This window comes from Mesoplodon mirus (genome assembly GCF_964341445.2).
Source record: "Mesoplodon mirus genome assembly, chromosome: 12".
Classification (NCBI taxonomy): Eukaryota; Metazoa; Chordata; class Mammalia; order Artiodactyla; family Ziphiidae; genus Mesoplodon; species Mesoplodon mirus.
In genome coordinates this window covers 92,690,351-92,713,465 of record NC_138988.1, presented here as the reverse complement: position 1 = coordinate 92,713,465, position 23,115 = coordinate 92,690,351, and the positions used below count along the sequence as shown (strand labels likewise).

At 39.4% G+C, this 23,115-nt stretch overlaps 1 protein-coding gene across 1 annotated transcript in view; it reads right to left on the bottom strand.

Annotated features, from left to right (window-relative positions):
* The window catches only part of KIF13A (kinesin family member 13A), a 211,225-nt gene that overhangs the window by 75,667 nt on the left and 112,443 nt on the right, over positions 1 to 23,115 (bottom strand). The window contains 4 exon segments of the mRNA XM_082638701.1: positions 2,894 to 2,981; positions 5,663 to 5,843; positions 6,677 to 6,769; positions 22,454 to 22,514. Of these exon segments, the coding sequence (XP_082494827.1) occupies positions 2,894 to 2,981; positions 5,663 to 5,843; positions 6,677 to 6,769; positions 22,454 to 22,514 (423 nt within the window).

Below are 23,115 nucleotides of genomic sequence, written 5' to 3'. Positions count from 1 at the left end.
TAATTTTTGTTAGTTTGATTAATATGGTGTTTTTCCTAGGGTTTATCCTGTATGGGACTCTCTGTGTTTCCTGGACTTGGGTGACTATTTCCTTTCCCATGTTAGGGAAGTTTTCAACTATAATCTCTTCAAATATTTTCTCAGTCCCTTTCTTTTTCTCTTCTTCTTCTGGGATCCCTATAATTCAAATGTTGCTGCGTCTAGTGTTGTCCAAGAGTTCTCTGAGAGCGTCTTCAATTCTTTTCATTCTTTTTTCTTTATTCTGCTCCTCGGCAGTTATTTTCATCATTTTGTCTTCCAGCTCACTTATTCGTTCTTCTACCTCAGTTATTCTGTTATTGATTCCTTCTAGTGTATTTTTCATTTCAGTTATTATGTTGTTTATCTCTGTTTGTTTGTTCTTTAGTTCTTCTAGATCTTTGTTAAACATTTCTTGTGTTTTCTGAATCTGTGCCTCCATTTTATTTCCAAGATTCTGGATCATCTTTACTATCGTTACTCTGAATTATTTTTCAGGTAGATTGCCTATATTCTCCTCATTTATTTGGTCTTGTAGGTTTTTACCTTGCTTCTTCATCTGTGACACATTTTTTTGCCATCTCATTTTGGTTTTGGTTTTGGTTTTGCTTTTTATGAGTGGGATTGTGTTCCTGTCTTACTGGTTGTTTGGCCTGAGGCTTTCAACACTGGCGTTTGTAGGCTGTTGGGTAGAGCTGGGTCTTGGTGCTGAGATGAGGAACTCCATGAGACCTCACTCCAATGAATATTCCCTGGGGTCTGAGGTTCTCTGTTAGTCCAGTGGTTCAGATTTGGAGCTCCCACCATAGGAGCTGTGGCCTGAACCCAGGCTCGTGAACCAAGATCCTGCAAGCCACCTAGAGCGGCAAAAAAAAGGGGGGTGGCAGGCGGGGAGGAAGGCCTTGGCTGTGGAGGGTGGGGCCTAAGCAAGGGCAAGGTTTGGGTGGTGGGTGGAGCCAATGCTCAGGACCCACAGGGCTGGAAAAGGCCCTGGGAGCTGGCAGGGGTGGGGGTGGGGCTTAGGCTCAAGGAACAGAAGGTTCCCAGGCGTGCCCCCCACCCCTGGTCTCAGAGGGCAGGGGACCTCACCTGGGAGACCAACAGGCTCCCTGTGCCCGAGGGGGCGGGGCAATCGCCCTCCACTCCTCTCGCACTCCTCCTGGATGGCTCCTCCCGCCTGTCTCTCCTGACCTCCTGGGCCTCCCTCCTTGCTCCCAGGACCCACGCGGCCCAGATAGGGCTTTGGGCAAGGGGGTACCAGTTTGGGAGCTCAGTAGGCTCCCCGGCCCAAGTGGGCCAGGTATTCGCCCTCTGCTCCTCTCCCACTCTTCCCAGAGAGTCCCTCCTGCCTGCCTCTCCCGATCTCCCTGGCCTCAGGGGTGCCGATCCTGTCTGGCCTCCACTTCTCCTCCCCCCTCAGTCCCCCTACATCCTACTGGTTCACTTTGGGGTTCCTCCCATCTCCTTGTGCATCAGAGTCCCCCACCAGTGGCACACAGGCACCCAAGTTGTGGGGAGACGTTAACTCCGCGTCTTCCCACACCACCATCTTGACTCTGCCACTCCCCCATTCTTCCCATCCTGCAATTGTCTTCTTTCTCTGTTAAGCACCTATTTTTCCCTTTGCAAGTTACTAAGGAGAAAAGAGCTAATATTTATTGAGCATTCCAGATACTCAATAATGGTAGTTACCTTGTTTTATTCTAACTCTCCTGCACAGCTCTCTACTGCTTGATTATTTGCCTCCCTCCTCCAACACCGTGGCTCTCCCAGGACAGGAAACTTTCCTTCTTCGACTCTGTACACCTGCTTTAGGACACCCAGAACCTATGGCTCTTAAACAAGTTTTGATGAATGAACTTTATAAAAGAAGTATTTTCCTGATTTTACACACAAGGACACTGAAGTTCATGGAGGTCAAATAACTCTTCCCACACCTAATAAGAGGTAGAGCTGAATGCAAATCACAAATTCCCCAGCTCTTACTAATGAGTAACAGGAGGAGATGGACACTGATCCTTTTAACACTGAGCTACAAGCCAGGCACCTTAGCAAAAGTGCTGACTTAGCACCTTCATGCCAGGGGGGGTCTTCATTCATTTCAGGATCTCAGTGTTTTCAAAGTAATGACTGCACTTTATTTCTGATCTAAGCAATGATAGAACTGTCTATGTTTAAATGGCTGGAGAGAGTTATCTTGCATATTAATTTTAGTCCTACTGAGTCTGAAATGATGCAAAGACAAACACAACACATAGATGGCACTTCTAAGTGGAAGGATATATTTGCTCATTCATTTATTTATCGGTATTCTTCAGCAATAGACAGCAGTTTCTTTTATGGGATTTCCAAAGTAATGACAATAAAAATAGGGACAAAACATAGAGCCAGGACATGAGAAGGCATAAAAGTCAAGGAGTAGGAAAAGGAAACGGGTCAATGGAGGAAGGATCGATTCAGAGAAATAGAAGAACCCAAAGAGTGAAAAGTAATGGAAACTAAGGCAGGAGACCCTGTCAAAGAGAAAGGGTTGAAATAACTACCAAATACTGTCTACATTTGTCCAGATTTGTCCAGAAGGACATCACTGGAAACTTTAGGGAGAACTGTTTCAGCAGAGTGTTATTAGTGAAAATATTCAGCAATCTCAAAACACTGGGCCTCCCAACAATACTGCAAACCCCTCACAACCAAGCAGGCTGAAGAGTGTGATTAAAGCTCTTTCTTTCTGTTTGGGTGGTTAATACTAGGTTTCTGAGACCATGAACGGCATCAATATGCTATAAAGCATTCACATAAAAATATATTCAACATCACCTATATACTTCAATTTACTGTCAGTTTTTAAAAGACTTTTTTTTTTAATGGCACTTACCTCAAAACTAGTGACAGCCAGTTGGGATAAACCATCTACATATGGTCCCAAAACTTTATGCTCTCGAACTTTAAGAGACTGTCTACTCCTTCGAGAGAAAGGAAAAAGGAATGAATGAGTCAGACCCAACTTGAGCTTTTCTTTCTAAAAAGAAGTACTTTTAAAAGTACTCAGAAACTAAGATTGCAATTTCAAAGGAATTTTTTTTAACAATCAAAAAGTATTCTAAAAGCTATTTTATTTGGATTAAAAAAACAGCATTCCTTATGAGGAATGTCTTTTATACTCTGATTTCTATTTAAAGTAACGTACTATTTAAAAAATTCTATCTCTACTCCCAAACTAAACAGCCAGTACACAGAATACTACGTTAGGCCAACTTGCTTTAGTAGATGAACTTCAGTTTCATGTGGGAGGAGGGAAAAAAAGGAAATGAAGCAAAGAACATGTCAGAATTGAATTTAACCTTCAGGCTATTCTATAAATAAGCATATTCTCAGTAAGTAATGTCTTAAAGTTTTGAGCAAGTAGTGAACAATATTAAAGTGTTTTAATTTACCTTTTCAGATCAGCAGCATTGATTTACGCTGCTTCTGTGCTGACCATTTTATACAGAAAGTAATGTTATAGTATAGTAGTTGTTTGTAGTTACTGATATTTATCCTATATTTAGAATTGGCTCTGCTGGTGAAGATTTTAGGGCTCTTTTGAATTTTTAAATGGCAATCCTGGTTTGGGACCCATTTGAAGAGCTTATCAATAGATAATTGAGATGAAAAGCAAAGCTATAATATATATTATAGCCATGTTGTATATGACACCTTTTTCATCAGATACTAATCACTTTTCAAATCAAGAGTCAATGCTTGGCATCATTCAAGTGTGGAAAAAAGAAACTAAGAATGAGCACTTCCTGAAGTCTCGACATTGTTCCCTAAGAACCTCTCAGTTATCTCACTTAATCTTAATCTCACAATTCCACAAAGTGGGTTTTACTAACTTTATTTTAAGGATGAAGAATGCAATGTGACAACAAGCAATTCTGCTGTACTCTAAACAAGGGCAGACCAAGTGCAGAGTTTCAAGACAGCTGCTTTGAATGCCCATGGATTCAGAACTCGGCTCAGTCTGTTTGCACAACCAGAGGTGCTTTAATGCTATTCATGAGCAAGAAAAAATAAATCTAGCACAATATCAAGTGCTTCTGATGGTGTCTAACATCTGGGATTCTTGTACACTGCTGGTGGGAGTGTAAACCGGTACAACCATTTCGGAAAACAGGTTTGCGGTACCAAAGTTGAAGATTCTGTAGCTTCTGACCCACAATTCCACTTCTAGATGTATTCCCTAGAAACTCCTGCATTTGTACACCAGGAGGAATGTACAAGAATGCTCAGAGCAGCACAGTAGTGGTAAAAAGTGGAAACCACACAAATGACAGGAGATAGAATAAATAAATTATGGTATAATTATAGAATGGAATACTAAAGAGCAGTAAAAATTAATAAGTTATTACTTCATCTGTCAGAACGAATGGATCATTGAGGGGAGAAGTAGCAAGTCACCGAAGGACGCATGTATTATGACGCCACTTACACACAGTTAAAAATTGTGCAAAATTACGTGTAAACTCTTAAAGAGGAGGAAGATAATGAGAAACATAAAATTCGTAATAGTAGGAATGGTAGGAATTGAAATAGTATCAAAGAGGAGCATACAGGTGGCTTCAAAAATATCGGTCATGTTCCATTTATTAAGCCAAACGGTGAGTAGGACAGTCATTGATTTTATTATTCTTTAAACCTTACATATATTGTAAATGTTCTTTCATATGCATTAAACAGTTAATAACTAAAACTATTTCTGATGATTGGGTCACTTCCTTTCCATCCATAATTTTTATCTTATGCCTCTAATTATACCCTTGATTATACAGCTGCTAAAAACATTTAAAAATACTTTCATCATGTTATATAAAAAATTCAAAATATTGAATTGTATTTAGAGAATAACCTAAACACGCATACCACACGTCCACCCCATACATTTGAAACACAGGATCAAAATGCACCAAAGTGTTAATAGCAGTTATTTTTGAGTGATGGAATTATATGTCATTTTAATTTCTTCTTACATTTACCTACTTTCTAAATTTTTATATATATTATTTTTAAATCAATAAAAATTTTAATTAATAAAAAGGTAAATGGCCCTCTCCTTCCTCTATGAAACAAACTCATCTGGTTTTTATCACCTAGTTTTTAAAAAATACAGATGCCTGGGTTTCTCCCTGGGTCTACTGAATCATAGGCTCTAGAGCAGGGGCTCAGGCCAGTGTATCCTTAAAAAGCCTCCCAAGTGATTCCAGTGTACATCCCCGGAAAAGAATGACTTGCTTAGGCTGGGTCATTTGAAACCTTCAACCACTTTGCCTCCAATTTAGAGGTGCTACTTTCCAACATAAATGGAAGGGCCAATGTGTCGTTTTTAACTCAATTTTTATGAATAAACCATAGTGGCAAAAATAACAAAATAGTAAAAACATCCTTTTAAATGGCATATGTAAGCAACTTTATACATGAATATAGGATAAACTATGAATACTAGATATACCAACAGGCTTTGAGAAGCTGATGATTTCTCAGTAAATGAACTGAAACTAGAGTACTGACCAAGGGCACAAATACATATACTCACCTGCAACTTTAACTTCAGGATCACTTAAAATTATTACCCCTACTACAAGGTTAATTTCAACCATTAACTTACCCTTTGGGGTCTAAAAGATCCCGAACTTTCTCATTATAAATTTCCATATAGGATACTTCGACTTTAAAGGTCTGTGACTCATTTTGCTCCAGAGAGATCCTTTGAAATAAAGCACAGCAGAGCCTTGGAATGAGGCCCCGCTGCTCAGCATTGCCCATCATGGAGAAGGATTTTCCTGAGCCTGGAGAAGGGCAAGCAGAAAGAAAGGAGGATGGAAGAGGAAGCAAATTGTAACGCTTCAACTACACAAGTGTTTCATACACAGCAGCCAAGGCCACACAGCAGAAGTAGACAATTTGGCCCCCAAAGGCCAGTCCCTTGGACACCAAGGCTACTATTCTTTCTATTATACTCACGGCCTCCAGTTTGACTTTCACTGTGAGACCCAGAGGGCACCTCTCTTACAGATGGATATGTACAAATGTAAGCACTACAAATATGTAATCCTTAAAAGTACACATGGTAAATATCAACATCAAGTAACATTAACAGTATTTTACCCACAAAATATCGATATTTCACATTTGTGAAAGTGATTGTCCTGTGATGTGACAATAGGCAGTATTGTTATGATTTATTGATTTATTCCGGCTTTATAATTGGAATGATGGTGGCTCAGAGTGCTAATGGCTGAGCCACTAGGCCTGTTTTTGTTTAATATCCTGGTGAAGCCCTCTAGATGATACTAAGAGGACGATACTAAGAGTTTTTCTCGTTTTTCACTATAACATTTATACCGAGAAACTGGTAATTATTTCCCTAGTTCAAATACAGGTTAAAACTATAATTTAGGAAAATGACACTTAATAGTTTAAAACTAGCTTTGCTCATTAACACTAAAATTACTGAGTTACCACAACTGTCAAACCTTCAAAATGAGGATTACTTTTGATCATCTAATTCAGCCAAACCCGTGAAGTCAGAAGCATTTTTCTATGGTTTCCCAAAGTGTTTTCTATATCTATGTTTTAAGAAATGCACAGTTAGTATCACTGACTGTAAGTGGCTACTTACCTGTCTGTCCATATGCAAAAATGCAAGCATTATACCCCTGAAAGGCTTTCTCAAGAATTCCTTCCCCAAGGCACTTGAAAACCACTTCTTGACCTAAAAAACAAAACAAAAAAACTAAAAAGACTGATTTTTCTTGACATATTTGTAGTAATAACCGAGCCCCAGTCATTAACACATTCTCTCAATCCAAAAAGATGTTAAATGTATTGCATATCTACTGTGTGTAGGGCTGTGGATTAAAGAACTTATTGTATAACAATTTTACTTATCTACTCTTCTACACTATAGCTCAGTACCCGGATCAGTTTATGATTCTACTCACTGTTTCCCTCTAAGACATTTCTCTAGGCATTCAAGTTTCCGGTCCATTGTCTGTGGGCCATATGGAGGCATCATTTAAATTTGATTTAGTTTCTTTTCCTGAGTTAGTATGAAAGTGTCATCAACACAAATTGTCTTATCTCCTCATCTGGATTCTGAGCTTCTGATGAGCAGGAACCTCATCATCCACATCTTGGTATGTGTGTGCACCTCTGCCCCTAGCACGGTGCTAAGTACGTGCCAGATGCTGAGCAACTGTTCACTGCTGGTGGAGGGGATGTGCTGAGCACAGGCACCTCTAACCTGTGTTCCCAGTGGGGATTTGGGGACAGGTTCCCGTCTGTGAGCCTGTCTACAGCTCACTGTGGCTCTTGGGGGAGTTCTGTCATGTACCATCTATACTACGGTAGTGCCCAGCTAAAAATTAAGGTGTGAAAAATCTTTTAAAATACTTAACAAGGCATTTACTACTCTTTGAAATTGGTGCCTTTCTAACATTCAGTCCCCACCATTAGGACAATTAAAGTGATTTTCTCCTTCCTCTGTGCAGAAACTACTGGTTTAAGTACCTCTTTCCTCTACTGGAATGAGAAGCCCCTGATTGATGTCAGACTATAATCTGTTTATCTTTGTAATCCTAGTGCCTAGTACAAAATGCTTAATAAATGTTTGTCCAAGAATGAATCAGTTTAATCTTTTTATCCAAATGACAATTCCTTTTACGTTTGGAAATAAAGCAATAGAACATAAGCTTTTGGGTATATGTTTTTCTTTGATGCATCTGATTTTAGCAGTCTCTTGTTATATTATGACATATCATGGTTGCAGAATGGGACTCTTAAAAGTGTAAACATGAAACAAGTAATAATATTTCTGGGCTTCCCTGGTGGCGCAGTGGTTGAGAGTCCACCTGCTGATGCAGGGGACACGGGTTTGTGCCCCGGTCCCGGAGGATCCCACATGCCGCAGAGCAGCTGGGCCCGTGAGCCATGGCCGCTGAGCCTGCACGTCTGGAGCCTGTGCTCCACAACGGGAGAGGCCACAACAGTGAGAGGCCCACGTACTGAAAAAAGAAAAGAAAAGAAAGCCCAGGCTCAGCAACGAAGACCCAACACAGCCAAAAATAAATTAATTAATCAATTAATTTAAAAGAAAAAGAAATAATATTTCCAATCATTAGGTTGGCAAAAAAAAAAAAAAACCTTGACAGTATCAAATATAGCTGGATTAAAGAAATAGGTATTTTCATAAGCTGCTGGTGGGAGAATAAACAAATGCAGCCGTTCCAAGGAAAACCACACAGCACCAAGAAAAAGGAATATGCCCAGGCTCTCTGATCCACTGTGAGGCATCTGCCCTAGAGACCCACTCCCACAAGAGACCCCTGTAAAAGGATGTTCATGGCAGCATTATTTATAATACTGAAAGCTGGAATCAAGTTAAATGCCCATTAGTAAGGGAGTAGATAAGTAAAATGTATTTTATATGATGGAATATTACACAACATGTTTAAAAAAACAAGCAAAACAAATCTATGTGTGTAAACAATGTTAGAATTCAGAAACATTGTTGAGTTTTAAAAAAAAGTCATGTTCAGACTGTACATATAATGTAAAAATTTATGTCAAATAGTATGTGTAACATCTATGTGTGCTAAAGTAAAAAAAAAAGAAAAAACTGGATCAGAAGAAAATATACCAAATTTATATAACCTTATTTCTCAACTAACTTCTACCAAAGAGGCATTTAAAACATGTTAGTGGAATATGTGGATTTTTTAAAAAGGGTATAACTGTAAGAGGCTTCCTAAAAATACAGTTTGTTGTGAAGACTACCTAAAGATGTGTGTGTATGTGCACACACACATAAACTCGGAGGATAATAAAGTATTGCCAAAATTCTTATCCACTGAAGACACACTTTCAAAAATGCTTTTATGTGGTGGGAATGTAAATTGGTACAGCCACTACGGAGAACAGTATGGGGGTTCCTTAAAAAAACTAAAAACAGAACTACCATATGACCCAGCAATCCCTGTCCTGGGCATATACCCAGAGAAACCATAATTCGAAAAGATGCATCACAATGTTCACTGCAGCACTATTTACAATAGCCTGGACATGGAAGCAGCCTAAATGTCTATCAACAGAAGAATGGATAAAGAAGATGTGGTACATATATACAATGGAATATTATTCAGCCATAAAAAAGAACAAAATAATGCCATTTGCAGCAACATGGATGGACCTAGATTGTCATACTGAGTGAAGTAAGTCAGATGCAGAAAGACAAATATCATATGATTATTACTTATATGTGGAATCTAAAAAAGGGGGTATAAATGAACTTATTTACAGAACAGAAGTAGAGTCATGGACGTAGAAAACAAACTTATGGTTACCAGGGGATAAAGCAGGGTGAGGGATTAGGGAGACTGGAACTGACATATACACACTACAACATATAAAATAGATAACTAATAAGAACCTGTTGTACAGCACAGGGAACTTTACTCAGTACTCTGTAGTAACCTATATGGGAAAGGAATCTGAAAAAGAATAGATATATGTATATGTATAACTGAATGACTTTGCTGTACACCTGAAACTAATACAACATTGTAAATCAACTACAGTCCAATAAAAAGATGCTTCTATGTTATAGTTAAGTATGATAGAGTCTTGTGCTAAGAAAATATCTGACCCATCCTGTTGCTGATCTTTCATACACATCAGTATTCTTTTCTCACGTGTTTTCTCAAAGGACCTTCCTTATTCCACGTGTATTCCCAAGGCCTATGCCAATACACAGGCTTAAATCTGGACCTAAGCCCTGTAGTGCAGAAGATGGGGAATTAAACACAGCCTGTGCTCAGGCTTGTGAGAATTGATGGTGGTCCTCAGCCAGGACCCAAGTGCCATCAAAGGCATTGAAAAAGCACCGCTTTCTTGGCACAAACAGATGAATGGAGCAATCTCGTTTGATCTTCCACGCTGGTTAACCAGCCCCCATAAAGGGAGTAGGGTGAGGATGGGGACAAGATGCTTTAAGACTTGGCTAGGTCAAACATCCTGACTGTAATTCATGATTTTGATTCATATTTAGTAACTTGGAAAAAAGCGAGAGCTTGAGTTGATGAAAGGACTCAACTGCGGAGAAGCACTGTGGTCAAAGAGCTTTTCACCCTGGCTTCACAGAGCCTGAAGTCATTAACCAATCAAGGATTTATATCTGTTCTTTTATCAGGTAGTGAAGTGGATTACTTTCTGGTTTCTGCTTCTGATGCTGAGTAGGCTGGAATTATGAGGAATTATTTTCTCAATGTTTTTGCAAGGGCAAATCACAAGTCTTTTTCCTTGGTAGGAATCATCTTTTAAAACCAAAGATCATTAACTGAAAAAAACAAGAATGAATGCTATAGAGCTATGTGAAATAGGTTTATGATGTGTCAGGTGAAAAAACCAACACCACCACCAGCCAGAGTGTGTATACTAAAATTGCACTAAAAACAAAAAATGATCAAAGAATCCTCCAGGATGTAAAAAATACAAGAATGAATTTCAGCTTGGCCTATTTCCAAATTATTGCAGATACTAAATAGGATACGAATTAACCTATTTAACCTGTATACTTTTATTATTTATGCTGCTAAGAAGAAAAATAGTATTTTTTTGTCAACTGCCCCGTTTGCAGTGCACTTTCCATATTCTATACTGCTGAATCCTTGCAATACCTTGATATGGATTGTGATCAATAAGGAGATGGGGGGGTGGTGAGGGCAGCACTCTGAAAGAGTAAGTCATTTGCCCAAATGGGGCCACCAGCGAGTGGCAGGGCCTGTGAGTGTTGACTCCCAGATGGACTGAGGCCCATCCATAATTGGTGACTCAGGCTTCATGACACTGGGAATCAGTTATTCCCACCTCAGGTCTCCGTGGTATGTTTTTTTTTAAAAACAAACTCCCAGTACTCAACACACTGCAGTATTTTTTTTCCCCCATGTCTGTCTCTACCACTGAATTGTGAACTCCTTTGAAAACAGGAGCTGTTGCATCTTAGCAGAGTACCTGGCACACAGTACACACTCTTATTTACTGAGTTGTCTTAGAATCTTACAGTGTATTTAATTGGGCGTCCCTTTCCTCATTAGGGATGACGGAGGCATCAAAATATTGTTGGTTGAACTTAAAAAGTTAATTGTAGGGTTTACACTTTCGTTAAAGTATGGCTGTTTTTGAAATTCTAATGAGCCCCTCAAGATTACAACAGTCTTTGTTAAATAAGGCCCTGGGGTGTGAACAGACGTGTCAACATAATATGTAACAACTAATCGAATAATTTTGATAAAAATTACAGATTACACTTTTACTGACACCCATAGTTACCTCCTAGACATTGAAACAAAATATATATGACTGAAAAAAATAAAACAGTCTCTTTGATTTCCACTAAATGTACAAATACGCTTTCCAAAAAGTCAAGTTCTTTTAGTTAGATATTTACGGTTACATTTGACAGACAGAATATAATTGAGATTTACTGTATTTAATAAAGTTTTAGTTATAACTAGGAAAGGAAAACATTCTGGGAAACACAAAATGGAATATGAAAAAGTAGAAAATAATTATACTGTGTTTCTGGAAAGAATTTTTCTCCTTTCCATCCTTAAATAGCTATCCCAAAACACGATTTATAAAAGGGAAAATACAAAGAATTATACTGTAAAGTTCATGTATTTTTACAAATCTAAGCAAGACTGGATTCTAGAGAGAATGGAATCCATTTTGTCACTATGACTTCATGTCTCAAGGGAAATTTATTATCTTTTAAGAAATAATGCTTTCCCACCTCTACAAAGATTCATCAACATTAACATTTTTTAATAGCTCTGCTTAATTTCCACTGTATATTTAACATGCAATCTATTAACTGATACAACCTATTACAGATACTTAGATTATTTCCTTTTTCTTTTTTTCTGCAATATTTATCCTTACATATTTATCTTTGTACACTTTTCTATTGACTTTACTAGGCAAAACTCCAAAAAAAAAAATCAAATTACTAACTCTCCTAGCAATGCATGAATCTTTTTTCTACACCTTCAACAACACTGGCTATTATCATTCTTCCTGGCTTTGACTAATAGAAAAAAAAAAAAAAGCCTTTTGTTTTGTTAAATTAAAATTTTTCTTTCCTTAGGTTATTGTCCATTTGTATTTACTCTTTAGTAAACTGACTATTTGGGTGCTATGTTTATGTTTATAAATCAATTGGTTTAGTAATTGATTAAGTATTAATTTTATTTTATTTTTTTTAATTTTTTTATTAGTTTAAGTATTAATTTTAAAATATCCATCATATATTAAGGATATTAACCTTTGGTCTGTTATATATATTGTACATATTTTTCCCCAATCTGTCATTTACCTTTCAGTCTTATGTTGTTCGTTGTCATACAAAAGTTTTTGGTCTTTCATATTCAAATCTCTCATCTTTTCCTTTATGATTTTCATCTATGGTGTATGTTATGCTTCCAAAATCTTTCTAGATTATTATTACCCCAAATTACACAGTTATTCACCCATATTTTCTTCTAGTTTTGTTTTTGGTTTTTCCAGTTTTATATCCAAATCTGAATTCTACTTCTTATCAGCTATGTAACCTTGGGCAAGATCTCCTTCACTAGTAAAACAGGAATAATAGTTGCTCTCTTACTGGGTTGCTGGTATGATTAAATAAGGCAGTACAGTAAAGCACTTGCCATAGTGCGTGGCCATTAAAAGTCTAGAATATATTTTAGCTAATATCCATAATTAATACCATCTCTTAAATCTTTAATCAACTATAATTAATTTTGGTGCAGAAAAGGAGGTAATCATCTAATTATTTTTCCTTCAATAGTTCCTCTATCTTTGCAACAATTCTGTGAGGCAATCCAATTTTAAAGATAAAAGACACTTACTCTTACAAAAAAAACCTAAAGGAATCATTTACTGCTATTTTTCTAGCACCAGTGGTCCCACCTTTAAAATTCCACTGACCAAATGTAATGGTGGTATACTCACGCGTGACAGAAAGAAGGGGGTGTGTGAATGTGTGTGTATGTGTGTGGGGTCATGATGAGGAGAGGAAGAAGGAACAGTATCATTAATTATTATCTGGGCCAGAATACGCCAACCCATGTTGTCCAGCGGAGGAAAGATATTTACCATTTTGTAATAACATTAAGATATCTCAGAAAGGTAGAGGGAAAAAAACAACTAAATAAATCATATCAACAAAACTGAATACAAACAGACTCTATAGAGCTCCCCTTATTTTTTTATTCTGGTGCCTTTGTAGCTCTATGAATCCCTGGCTGGGGTTATACTTAATCAATTCTTTGGTTTGGTGACTTTCAGCCACCACTGGTAAAACAAACGATTATTTAAGAACAGCGAAGACTGTCAACAAAGCCTAAAAATGCCCTGTAGCCTCTATACAGTCTTCTGTCCTCCTCAGCATAACCCGTTTTCCATGAAACATGAACAGTGGCTACACTTCACTCTGTGATGGACAGAAAATATTAACCATCAAAGACCCTTATACAGTCTATTAAGGAGAGTCTGGTTTATCCAAAAGACTGAAGGTGTTTTTGTTTGTTTATTTGTTTCTTTTTACTTTGTTCCTTCTTATTTTTTAAACACAGCAGTCCCTTTTTCTCAGCATAGAAAAAAAGCAATGTGTCAACTGCTTTTAGAAGCTTTGTTCATACACACACACAAAAAGAGCTATTTATGCTGGATAGTGGGAATCAGGGAACCCATAAAAGATGCACTATCCCTACCCTAAATGTTTCCCGACTCCAGTTCACACTCAAATGGAATGAAGTGCCATTTGTCTAGGGAAATATGTACCAGCCCAGAAGGGAGACAGAAAGGCAAGTTCAGAAGTCCTGAGGGAAGCAAGAGGACCTATGAGAATCTGTTTCTACCCCAGAGAAACCACACAAAGGCACAACACAGTCCAACCCAAGAGCCTGTGACTTTTCCGCAGGACCCCGGCCAGAGAGGAGATGGCCACTCTACAGAAGTCAGCTCCGCGTGCCTGGCACAGGGAATCCACAGGGCAAACCTGACCTCACTTGTTCATAACCATGACCAAGATGCCAATTTCCTCTGTGGGGTTTATGATTAGACTCCTATAGCTGTGTGGACAAGTCTTAAAACCCAGGCATGCCCAAAGCAACCACAACACAATGTCAGAACAGTAGAGAAGGTTCCTGTGTGGAATTTCTGCAAGCAAAGTCACAGACCTGACCCACCCAACCCTGAGTCACACATGATACAGCTCTGAAAAGCTAACACCCGGAGTCTCCACACTTGTGCGTAACCTGTCCCTCCTGGGAATAGCAGCAATGGCCTCAAAGCTACCAGGCGTGTGCATTGGGAGCTGAGTAACCAAGGTAATTCTCTCCCTGCAGCAGGGCCCTGATAGCAAAGCACAGAAGAAGAGAAACTAGGGATGGGAGGGAAAGTGCATATCATGCATATGCTGACACTTGACTGCTTACGAGGAACAGGGTGAAACATCACAGTGGGCTATGCTCTAGGAAATGGGAGAACAAAATAAGAGGGCATAACCTTGTTTTATTCACAAACTGCATGAACCAAGGCAGTCTCACATAGATCACAGCTGACCAAAGCACTAAGTATGGAGATACAAGGCTGGACATGACATGTGCACAGAATATTTCTAAGGTAGTGGCATGGAAGAGCAGCCAGGATTTTAACACGATTCTATCATTTTAAATGGAATCCCCAGTTTTCCTTCTTTTCCCCATCTCTTTTTTCACTGAGTTAAGAGTGAAAAAAAAATGGTTAAGCTCAATATTTATGATCTGGAGTTCATGGGCCTGTGCGTCTGTGAGGGTGTTTTTCCACTCCTAACCAGGCTGACAGCACTGGCGACTGTGATGAGTCTGGACTTGGCAGGTGGCCCAGCTCTAAATCAGAGCACCTGGACAGTGCAAGACCAGTCAGGCACCTCACCCATACCTGAAGGGGTGAGGAATGCCGAACTTGGACAAGGTTTCAGGTCATCTCTCCATCAAACAGTGCAACTCTCAGAAACTGTCACATCTGGTGACTTTAAACCTGGTTTAAGTTAAATGACCAAAAAGTACAGAGCTTAGGTAAAGGAGCTAGGGCTTTAAAGGCTTGACTTGATGACAGGAGATTTAAGTTTTAATAAACTGTAGAAGATTGCCATTAAGGGGCTTGGTAAAAGGACCCTGAGGATCTGGGCCTGGAGGGTAAAGGTAGACACGGGGCCATTTTCCACAGTGGCATCTGGGAGCTTTCAGCACTGCAGTCCCCAGGAGCTCTCCTTGCAGCACGGCCTGGGTGACTCGCCCAGACGGATGTTTCCACCCCCTGACAGCGCTGGGGCCAGTCATGAGCTGGCAGTGAACCTCAGCTCCTTTTTTTGTTGCCGTATAAAGTGGGTGAGTCACAGAGGAGGGGTCAGGCGTCGGGGACCCGGATGAAAGAGCTGTGCGGACTGTCTCACAGAGAATGCATTTTGGAGTGATTCAGGAGGGTACTTTCACATATAACAACTGCTGAAAAAGGAGCTGTTCTTCACCTCTACCTGCTCGACAGTGTTTGCCACTGTGTCCCTCTGACACAGAGGCAGACCTGACTCAATATCTCTTCTGGACTGTGGGGTGCACAAGACTGACAGCCCTGAGGGGAGGTGAGAACAAAGCCCAAACCAAACACAGGCATTCAGGACTCTGGAGAACTTCTGACAGGAGGGAGAATGTTAATAGCATTATTCCTGGCTAAGTTCCAAGCCAGAGAACTCCAGTAACATGATTCCCTAGGCACAGCCTCTTGTTGGGATGAGAGAGAAGAGAGGAGAGCGTGGGATTGCAGTAGAATCCATAAAATCTTCACACATAACTGTCATTGACCCAAATCCACATTTACCACTGCTTTCAGCTCTCTTACAAGTAGCAGGGCCTCTCTGAACCTTAGTTTCCTCGTCTGTAAAATGGGGGCAATATCAGTTTCTACTGATTTGGTGTTTTGACAATTAAATGACCTGCTGCAGGTAAAGGGATGAGCACAGTGCTGGGAAACTAGTGCTCAGAACTCTATTGTCTACTGTTGTTATTATTATCCACCCCTCTAAACACACTTAACTAAGTTAAGTGATGTCTCTGGGCGCCAAGAAATACTCTAAGGAATAGATGTTGACAAAGAAAGGAAAGTGGAAGAAGGCAGGGTTGGGTGGGATTAAAAAATCTGGGAGTAGGGCTTCCCTGGTGGCGCGGTGGTTGAGAGTCCGCCTGCCGATGCGGGGGACACGGGTTCGTGCCCCGGTCCGGGAGGATCCCGCGTGCCGCGGAGCGGCTGGGCCCATGAGCCATGGCCGCTGAGCCAGCGCGTCCGGAGCCTGTGCTCCGCAACGGGAGAGGTCACAGCAGTGAGAGGCCCGCATACCGCAAAAAAAAAAAAAAAAATCTGGGAGTAGAGGTGAGAAGAAAGAGAAGCATACACACACACTCTTGTAAAAAATTTAACAGTATCAGCCTAGCTTACTTATCTCAGAAATTTTTCTTAACTGACCTTCACTTACCCGATTCTGTCAATTAACATTCTCTCTTCCATCTGTAAAATACACTGATGCATGCTTACTGCACACTAAATCACCCAACTGGTAGACAACTCTCTGGACTCCCAACAGCTGAGTTATGTTCTCACAAAGGGTCAGTTGTGTTTGCTCCTGAACTGGTTTGTGTCAGTTACACTTCTCTGTAATTACATAATTAACAAATGCAAAAAGAGAGTTGCTGGTTCTAAGAAAACTAGTTTGGATGCTTAGGAACAACTTGATAAAGGTGAGCCCCTAAAAGAACTGTCAGATTAGGTATGGGTAAGAATTTGTAAGACTGTAAAAGAGAAAGAAAAATCTAGAAGGATTCTGCAGTCAGTGTTTCATAAATGTCTTTTAAGATGGCAAGCACCATTTATAGTGAATCTCTAACAAACTTTTCACATAGTCAACTACTACTGCTTCTCATAACCACAGGGAAAACTTCCACAGTTTTGATAAACTTAACAGCTAACAATTATTGAGTATTTATTCTACACAAGACACTTGCTGAGGTCTTCATACACACTTGAATAGTAAAATAATGAATCAATACAATACGCTGTAACAAATATTTTGGAAGTCTGCGTAAAAAATTGGTTCTATTTTGGCTGCTGTCAACTTTTAGAATGTAAATTTTGAGGCACAGTTAAACAATATGAAACAGAAATCATTTCTACCTCTGAGCCCATAAACTCTCCCATCATAGGCACAGAATCAAACATGGCTATTCTCCCCACGGCAATAGCCATAGCTAGGAGGCACTCAGCTGTCCCCTCACGGTACAAAGCAACGTTAGCAGAACAAGAATCAGACGTAGAACATTTCTCCTGAATTGCAGGGTATTACAATGCCTGAAAACACAGGTTTCAGCAAATCTGAGCAACATACCATATGGTCAGAACTGTCATATAATTTCTAAGTCAACAGTTTAGAATCTCTCAGGTCAGGAAATGTTCTTGTCCATATAGATACCCAGATATGCCACCACTAGACTGATTTTTATTTTGGGTATGAAGATTTATAGAAAAACAGGTTTATGAAAAATATTCTCCTGCTAGGAAGAAAAGCAAAACCAAGGTTACTGGAAGTCATTGTTATTTAACCAACATGACACATTTTAGACAGTGATAAAAAATGTATTGATTTATTATCGAGAAGCCCTTAAATGAAATTAGTAGTGATTTAAACATTTAAAAAGGCCTATTATCTGTTATGATGCTCTCAAGTTTATCAGTATTCACTATAATAACATTATAATCCTAAATGTTGATCTATGTTTATGTGTATGTATATATGGGCTTGGGGAGAGGAAATGGATTTATGTAGAAATCCCATGCTGTGGGTGCCTAATTTTGCAGGTTACTTCTGTTTTTTCTTAGCCCTGGCACAAGGGCTTTTGCTTAAAGATTCAGAATTATGTGCAGACTCGCTAGCCAAAAGGTGGTAATAAGAGATAATATATTTAAGTTGTGAAATGTCTCAAAGCATGATTCAATGCAATTCAAATGGCTTAACAAACAAGCCTTTGATTTGACTCTGAAAAGTCCACTGCAACAGCTGTGTGGCCAGCATAAAATGTCTGATTCACGTTTAATCTGAGAGCTGGAAGAGATCTGAGATCATTCTAGGCTATATATCCTCCTTTCACAGGTGAAGAAACAGACACCCCCAGAGTTTAGCAGTTTGTGGCAAAACCAGGTCTCATAAGTACCAGCACACACAATGCATTTTCTCCCCGAAGGACTGATGCTACTATCCTTACTACTGCTACAGCGTGACAGTGATAAAGATGATGGTAAGTATTTCTTAAATTTATTTATTTATTTAGTTTTGGCTGCATTGGGTCTTCGTTGCTGCGCGCAGGCTTTCTCTAGTTGCAGTGAGTGGGGGCTACTCTTCGCTGCGGGGCGCGGGCTTCTCATTGCAGTGGCTTCTCTTGCCGTGGAGCACAGGCTCTAGAGTGCAGGCTCAGTAGCTGTGGCACGCGGGCTCAGCAGTTGTGGCTCCCGGGCGCTAGAGCGCAGGCTCAGTAGTTGTGGTGCACGGGCTTAGTTGCTCCGCGGCATGTGGGATCTTCCCGGACCAGGGCTTGAACCCGTGTCCCCTGCATTGGCAGGCGGATTCTTAACCACTGCGCCACCAGGGAAGCCCCGATGATAAATATTAAGTGAGCATTTCCTGTGGTTTAAGTACTTTACATGAACAGGTCATTTAGTCCTCAAATCAACCCTATGAGATCAGAACTATTATCAGCCTTATTTAACCTAAGAGGAAACAGAACTCACCCGACATTACATAGATAAAAGGTGGGGGAGGTAGGACTGGAACCCAGGCAGTTCGATTTAAAAGCCCACATGCTTCCACCACTCCACCCAACCCACTGCAGTGCCATTATACCTACTATTGAATTATGGGTTTCTAAATCAGTCTGAGAGCGGAAGCTCTTGCTTGCTATAGCTTTTAATGAGTAGAGTAACATAAAACATAATTGAGAATTTAACGTTTGACACACCCCATGAAACGGAGAGCCTCTCTTTGCTCTTTCAGTCCATGCACTCATCTATCTCTCTCCCCTCTCCCTCCTCCTCTCTGCCCCCGAAGTTTTGAGAGCTGCTTCAAGAGCTCTGATTCAGTATCAATGATGCCATTATTCATGGAGTCTGACAAATAGGTCAGTTTCAGGAACTATGCGCTTCCCCTTCTCCGTGTCTTCTATGTCCCATCAGAGAATGAATGCTTCTATCTTAATGTTTCTATTCACAATTAAGAAGGAATTGCTTTTTTTTAATTAAAGAGAAGGGAAATCAAACTATACTCCAATATAAAATAAAAATTAAATTTAAAAAGAGAAAGGAAATCATATTAGTATAGAAACCAAACAACTAATCTATTAGTAATATATTCACTAGGCAAATTATTTACAATGAGTGCAAAAAACCCTGAAAGAATAGTAAGCAAGAAGTTTACTTTTTGCTGAGGTGGTCACAGAATTTGTACAATAATGGGGATACCTAAAGAATAAGAAACTGTCTCCTCCTATTTGTAAATAGACTGCTCCATCGACCAAGAGAATCCTATTTCAGGGCTAATACCAGGAACACGGTATTAGATGTGATCATGCAAGCTAAAATTTAGTAAAGTTTAAGCCATCAAAATGTTTAAAAATCATTTTTATCTTTTAAAATACTTCGGCACATACTATTTGTAATGAAGAGCTACAGAAATCTTGAGTTTCACATGTTAATTTTATCATCTGTACTTAATAAAATTATCTCTAGTAAAAAAAAAAAAGTTTGTCCTACATTCAGAGGTAGGAGTGATACACTGCAGAAAGCTAGAACGGTCTCTATGGGCAGTAATGGAGGATGTGATTGTAGAGATACGGAAAAAAAAGAGAAAAACAATCTTCCTAAAGCATTATTTTAACCCCATCACTCCAATAGCCCCTCCCCTATTTTTCACCATATCATCTACATTTCTTAGTCTAGCTTTTAAACTTTCCTATTATCTGGCCTCACTTAACATGTACAAGTAGGTTTCCCACTGATTCCCCCCCAAAATGCATCTTTTGCTCAGACCAGTGTTATACACCATGCTCCCTCCCACTTCTGCATCCTCACTTACAGAAAAGCCAAACGAAGTATCATTTATGGGCACCTTCCTTTGGTCAGCTCATTAAGTTACCTACTGAACCCTTATAACAACACATAAGACAGGTATTACCACTGCCATGTTTCCCATTTTAAAGAAAAGAAATTGTAACTCAGAGAGATTAAATTATCTAAGAGAACCAAAGCAAGCTTCCTGAGACTTAAATCCAGGGTGGAGTTCAGAGTCTGTGTGCTTTCCTTGACACCGTATTGCTTCCTCTCGTCTGGATGCCCTCCATACTGCCCCGTGGCTAAATCTATGCTAAACTTTTATGTCCAGTTTCAGTCCCATCTCCTCTATGATGCCTTCCCAGGCAACTTCAGCCTTTCCACATTTTGCCTCTCTTTGGGTTTTCGATAGTACTTAAAACCTGTAAAACTTAGAGTTTAAATACTATCTCAAAATGTTTACTGTTGTTTGTTATGCATTCTTTTGCTTTCCAACTTAGGTTATAATTTCTCAAGGGCTTCCTAGGCTGCACACACAGTAGAAGTTTCATGAATACTTAAGCAACTATTCTGAGACTTTCTGGCTTCCTAGCTTAAATAAGAAGAAACACTGGGCTGGAGCATAGAAGGGGTGGTAGGGAGTCAGGGAGCAGAGGGTGGGGAAGGTAGACGGGGCTATAAAATAAAGGATCTTAAATGTCATCCAAAGAGTACAGATTTTTATCTATAAGTGATGAGGAGTCCTCTAAAGTATTTGACAATTGCATAAGCGTTCTAATACAGGGAGCTACATCTGACTATATCCTGAATATCAACTGCACAGAGTGAGAGATTGGACTGTGTATAGCCATAGCATTTGTCCTCATCTGTTTCTGTCACAGTGTGAAGTGTTTTACTTTTGTTTATTTAAATCCAAAAGCACACACCCGGCACAAAATTATACTGTGCTAACAGTCAAGGCCGACTCTCCTAGACTCTGTAGAATTTATTATATAGACTCCCAAAGGACTGATAAAAAGACAAATTAATTACAACCAATATTAAGAACTATTTACTCACATTAATAAAATACATTGCTGAAGATGCAGGAATGATGTTTGGAAAGAAAGGCTAATTTACCCAATGTGAGCAATGGAAGGAATTTTCCTAGTTCCAGCCATTAACTTTTGACAAAATTATACATCAAATAATTTCTCAACAGATTTGCTTTACGCGGCAAGGAAAAGGCTATCAATAAACAAAATTTCCTATAAGCAAGTAACTTCTTTTACCCTCTAATCTTTTAAGATCTACATCCTCTCCATCATCCCCTCACTGTTTTTCTTTCTTTCTTTCTTTTCTTCCTTCCTTCCTTCCTCTTCCTTTCAATATTTCTTTCTCTCTTTCTTTCTTTTGTAAATGGGAAAGTCATTCAGCTGACATCCTTATAAGTAGAAATAAGGAGAAAATGCTCATTAAGACTATATATCTAAGAAAAAGGGGTCACAGTCAGAAGGGAAGGAACAAAGACTTCCTCCACTAAAACAAATGTTTCCCTCTTGAGCTAAGGTAATTTTAACTCCTAGGAAAGGCGAAGATTCACCTGTGATCACAAATAAAATTAGCAGTCATCTGTATTTAATGGAGTAGGGATAAAATGCCTCAAGGAAGGAACAAGAGCAAATTGTTCATAAATGTGGGGCCTTGAGGCAATGTTTCCCCGAGGGATGTACAGTGTTAGTTCATATCACCACTGACTACTTTAGAACACTCAGGATGCCAGGGGGCCCTGGAAGCCAACAGCATCTGTGCTTTGCTTGCTTAAACGGAGCAGTGCCTTCCCTGAAAGTTAGAGGCAAGGAAAGGCACAGCACATTAAACCTCCTCTTCGTGTAAGAACCACAACAGCTTCCACTGACGGCCTGAGGTGGTTTTCGTTAGCTCTAATCCTTGGAACACCTCTGAGGACACTTCATACCCCCTTTACAGGTAAAGAACCTGAAGCTTAATGAGTTTGGGAAAAAAACCTGTCCGAGGCTTCTCAGCAAGTAAATGGCTGAACCAGATCCTCAAACCAAATCTTACTGACTTCAAAGCCCACGTGCCAGAATTGGAAAGAATGAGTGCGAATTTTATGGGAAAAACAGAACTCCAGAATAATTAAAGAAAACAGATATAATGGAAGAAGAGGCCAGAGGCCCAACCGTCAAGTGCAGAGAGAGAGCCAACTTACCAGCATATTTTGTAGTGTTAGATTCATCCATGGACCAAAAGCAATAATCAAACGCAAATACCTGAATGAAAGAACAAAACATTAAACTTAAAAATTAATTAACTTCCATGAGTAAATCAGACTGAAAAAAATTTCACTGATGAAGATGAGGGTGCCTGCTACTGTCTTATTAAAAAAAAAACCAAAAAACGAAAAAACACCATAGGTTTGATGCTTTATTAACCCTGAAGTTTCTTACAGACTAAATTGATGGTTATTTTCTTATATTAGACTAAGTTGCATATAGAAATTGCTACTTATCCATAATTCAAACAAGGAGACACCTTAGTCAAATTTTTTTAAATGATACATTTAGTGAGAAAGAACAGTGGCTTCTCTCCCAAGTCCATGGTTCCAGCGTCTGCTGAAACTCTCCAGCCAGACCTTCCATGGCTTCACAAGAAACACTAAAGTGATCAAGTTTCATTGAAACCAGTTCCTTCTAACTTTCCATGACGCTACCATTTCTAGCGCAGCCAAAGCGTTGTCAAAACTCCCCACGTTCCCGGAAATCTTGGACTCCCGGTCTTGGGCCAAGTACTGTTAATAAATCAATAATTCACTCTCGCATGCTTTAGTTTTCTGCATAGTTACTGAATGCCTACTATGTACTAGGAATGGCT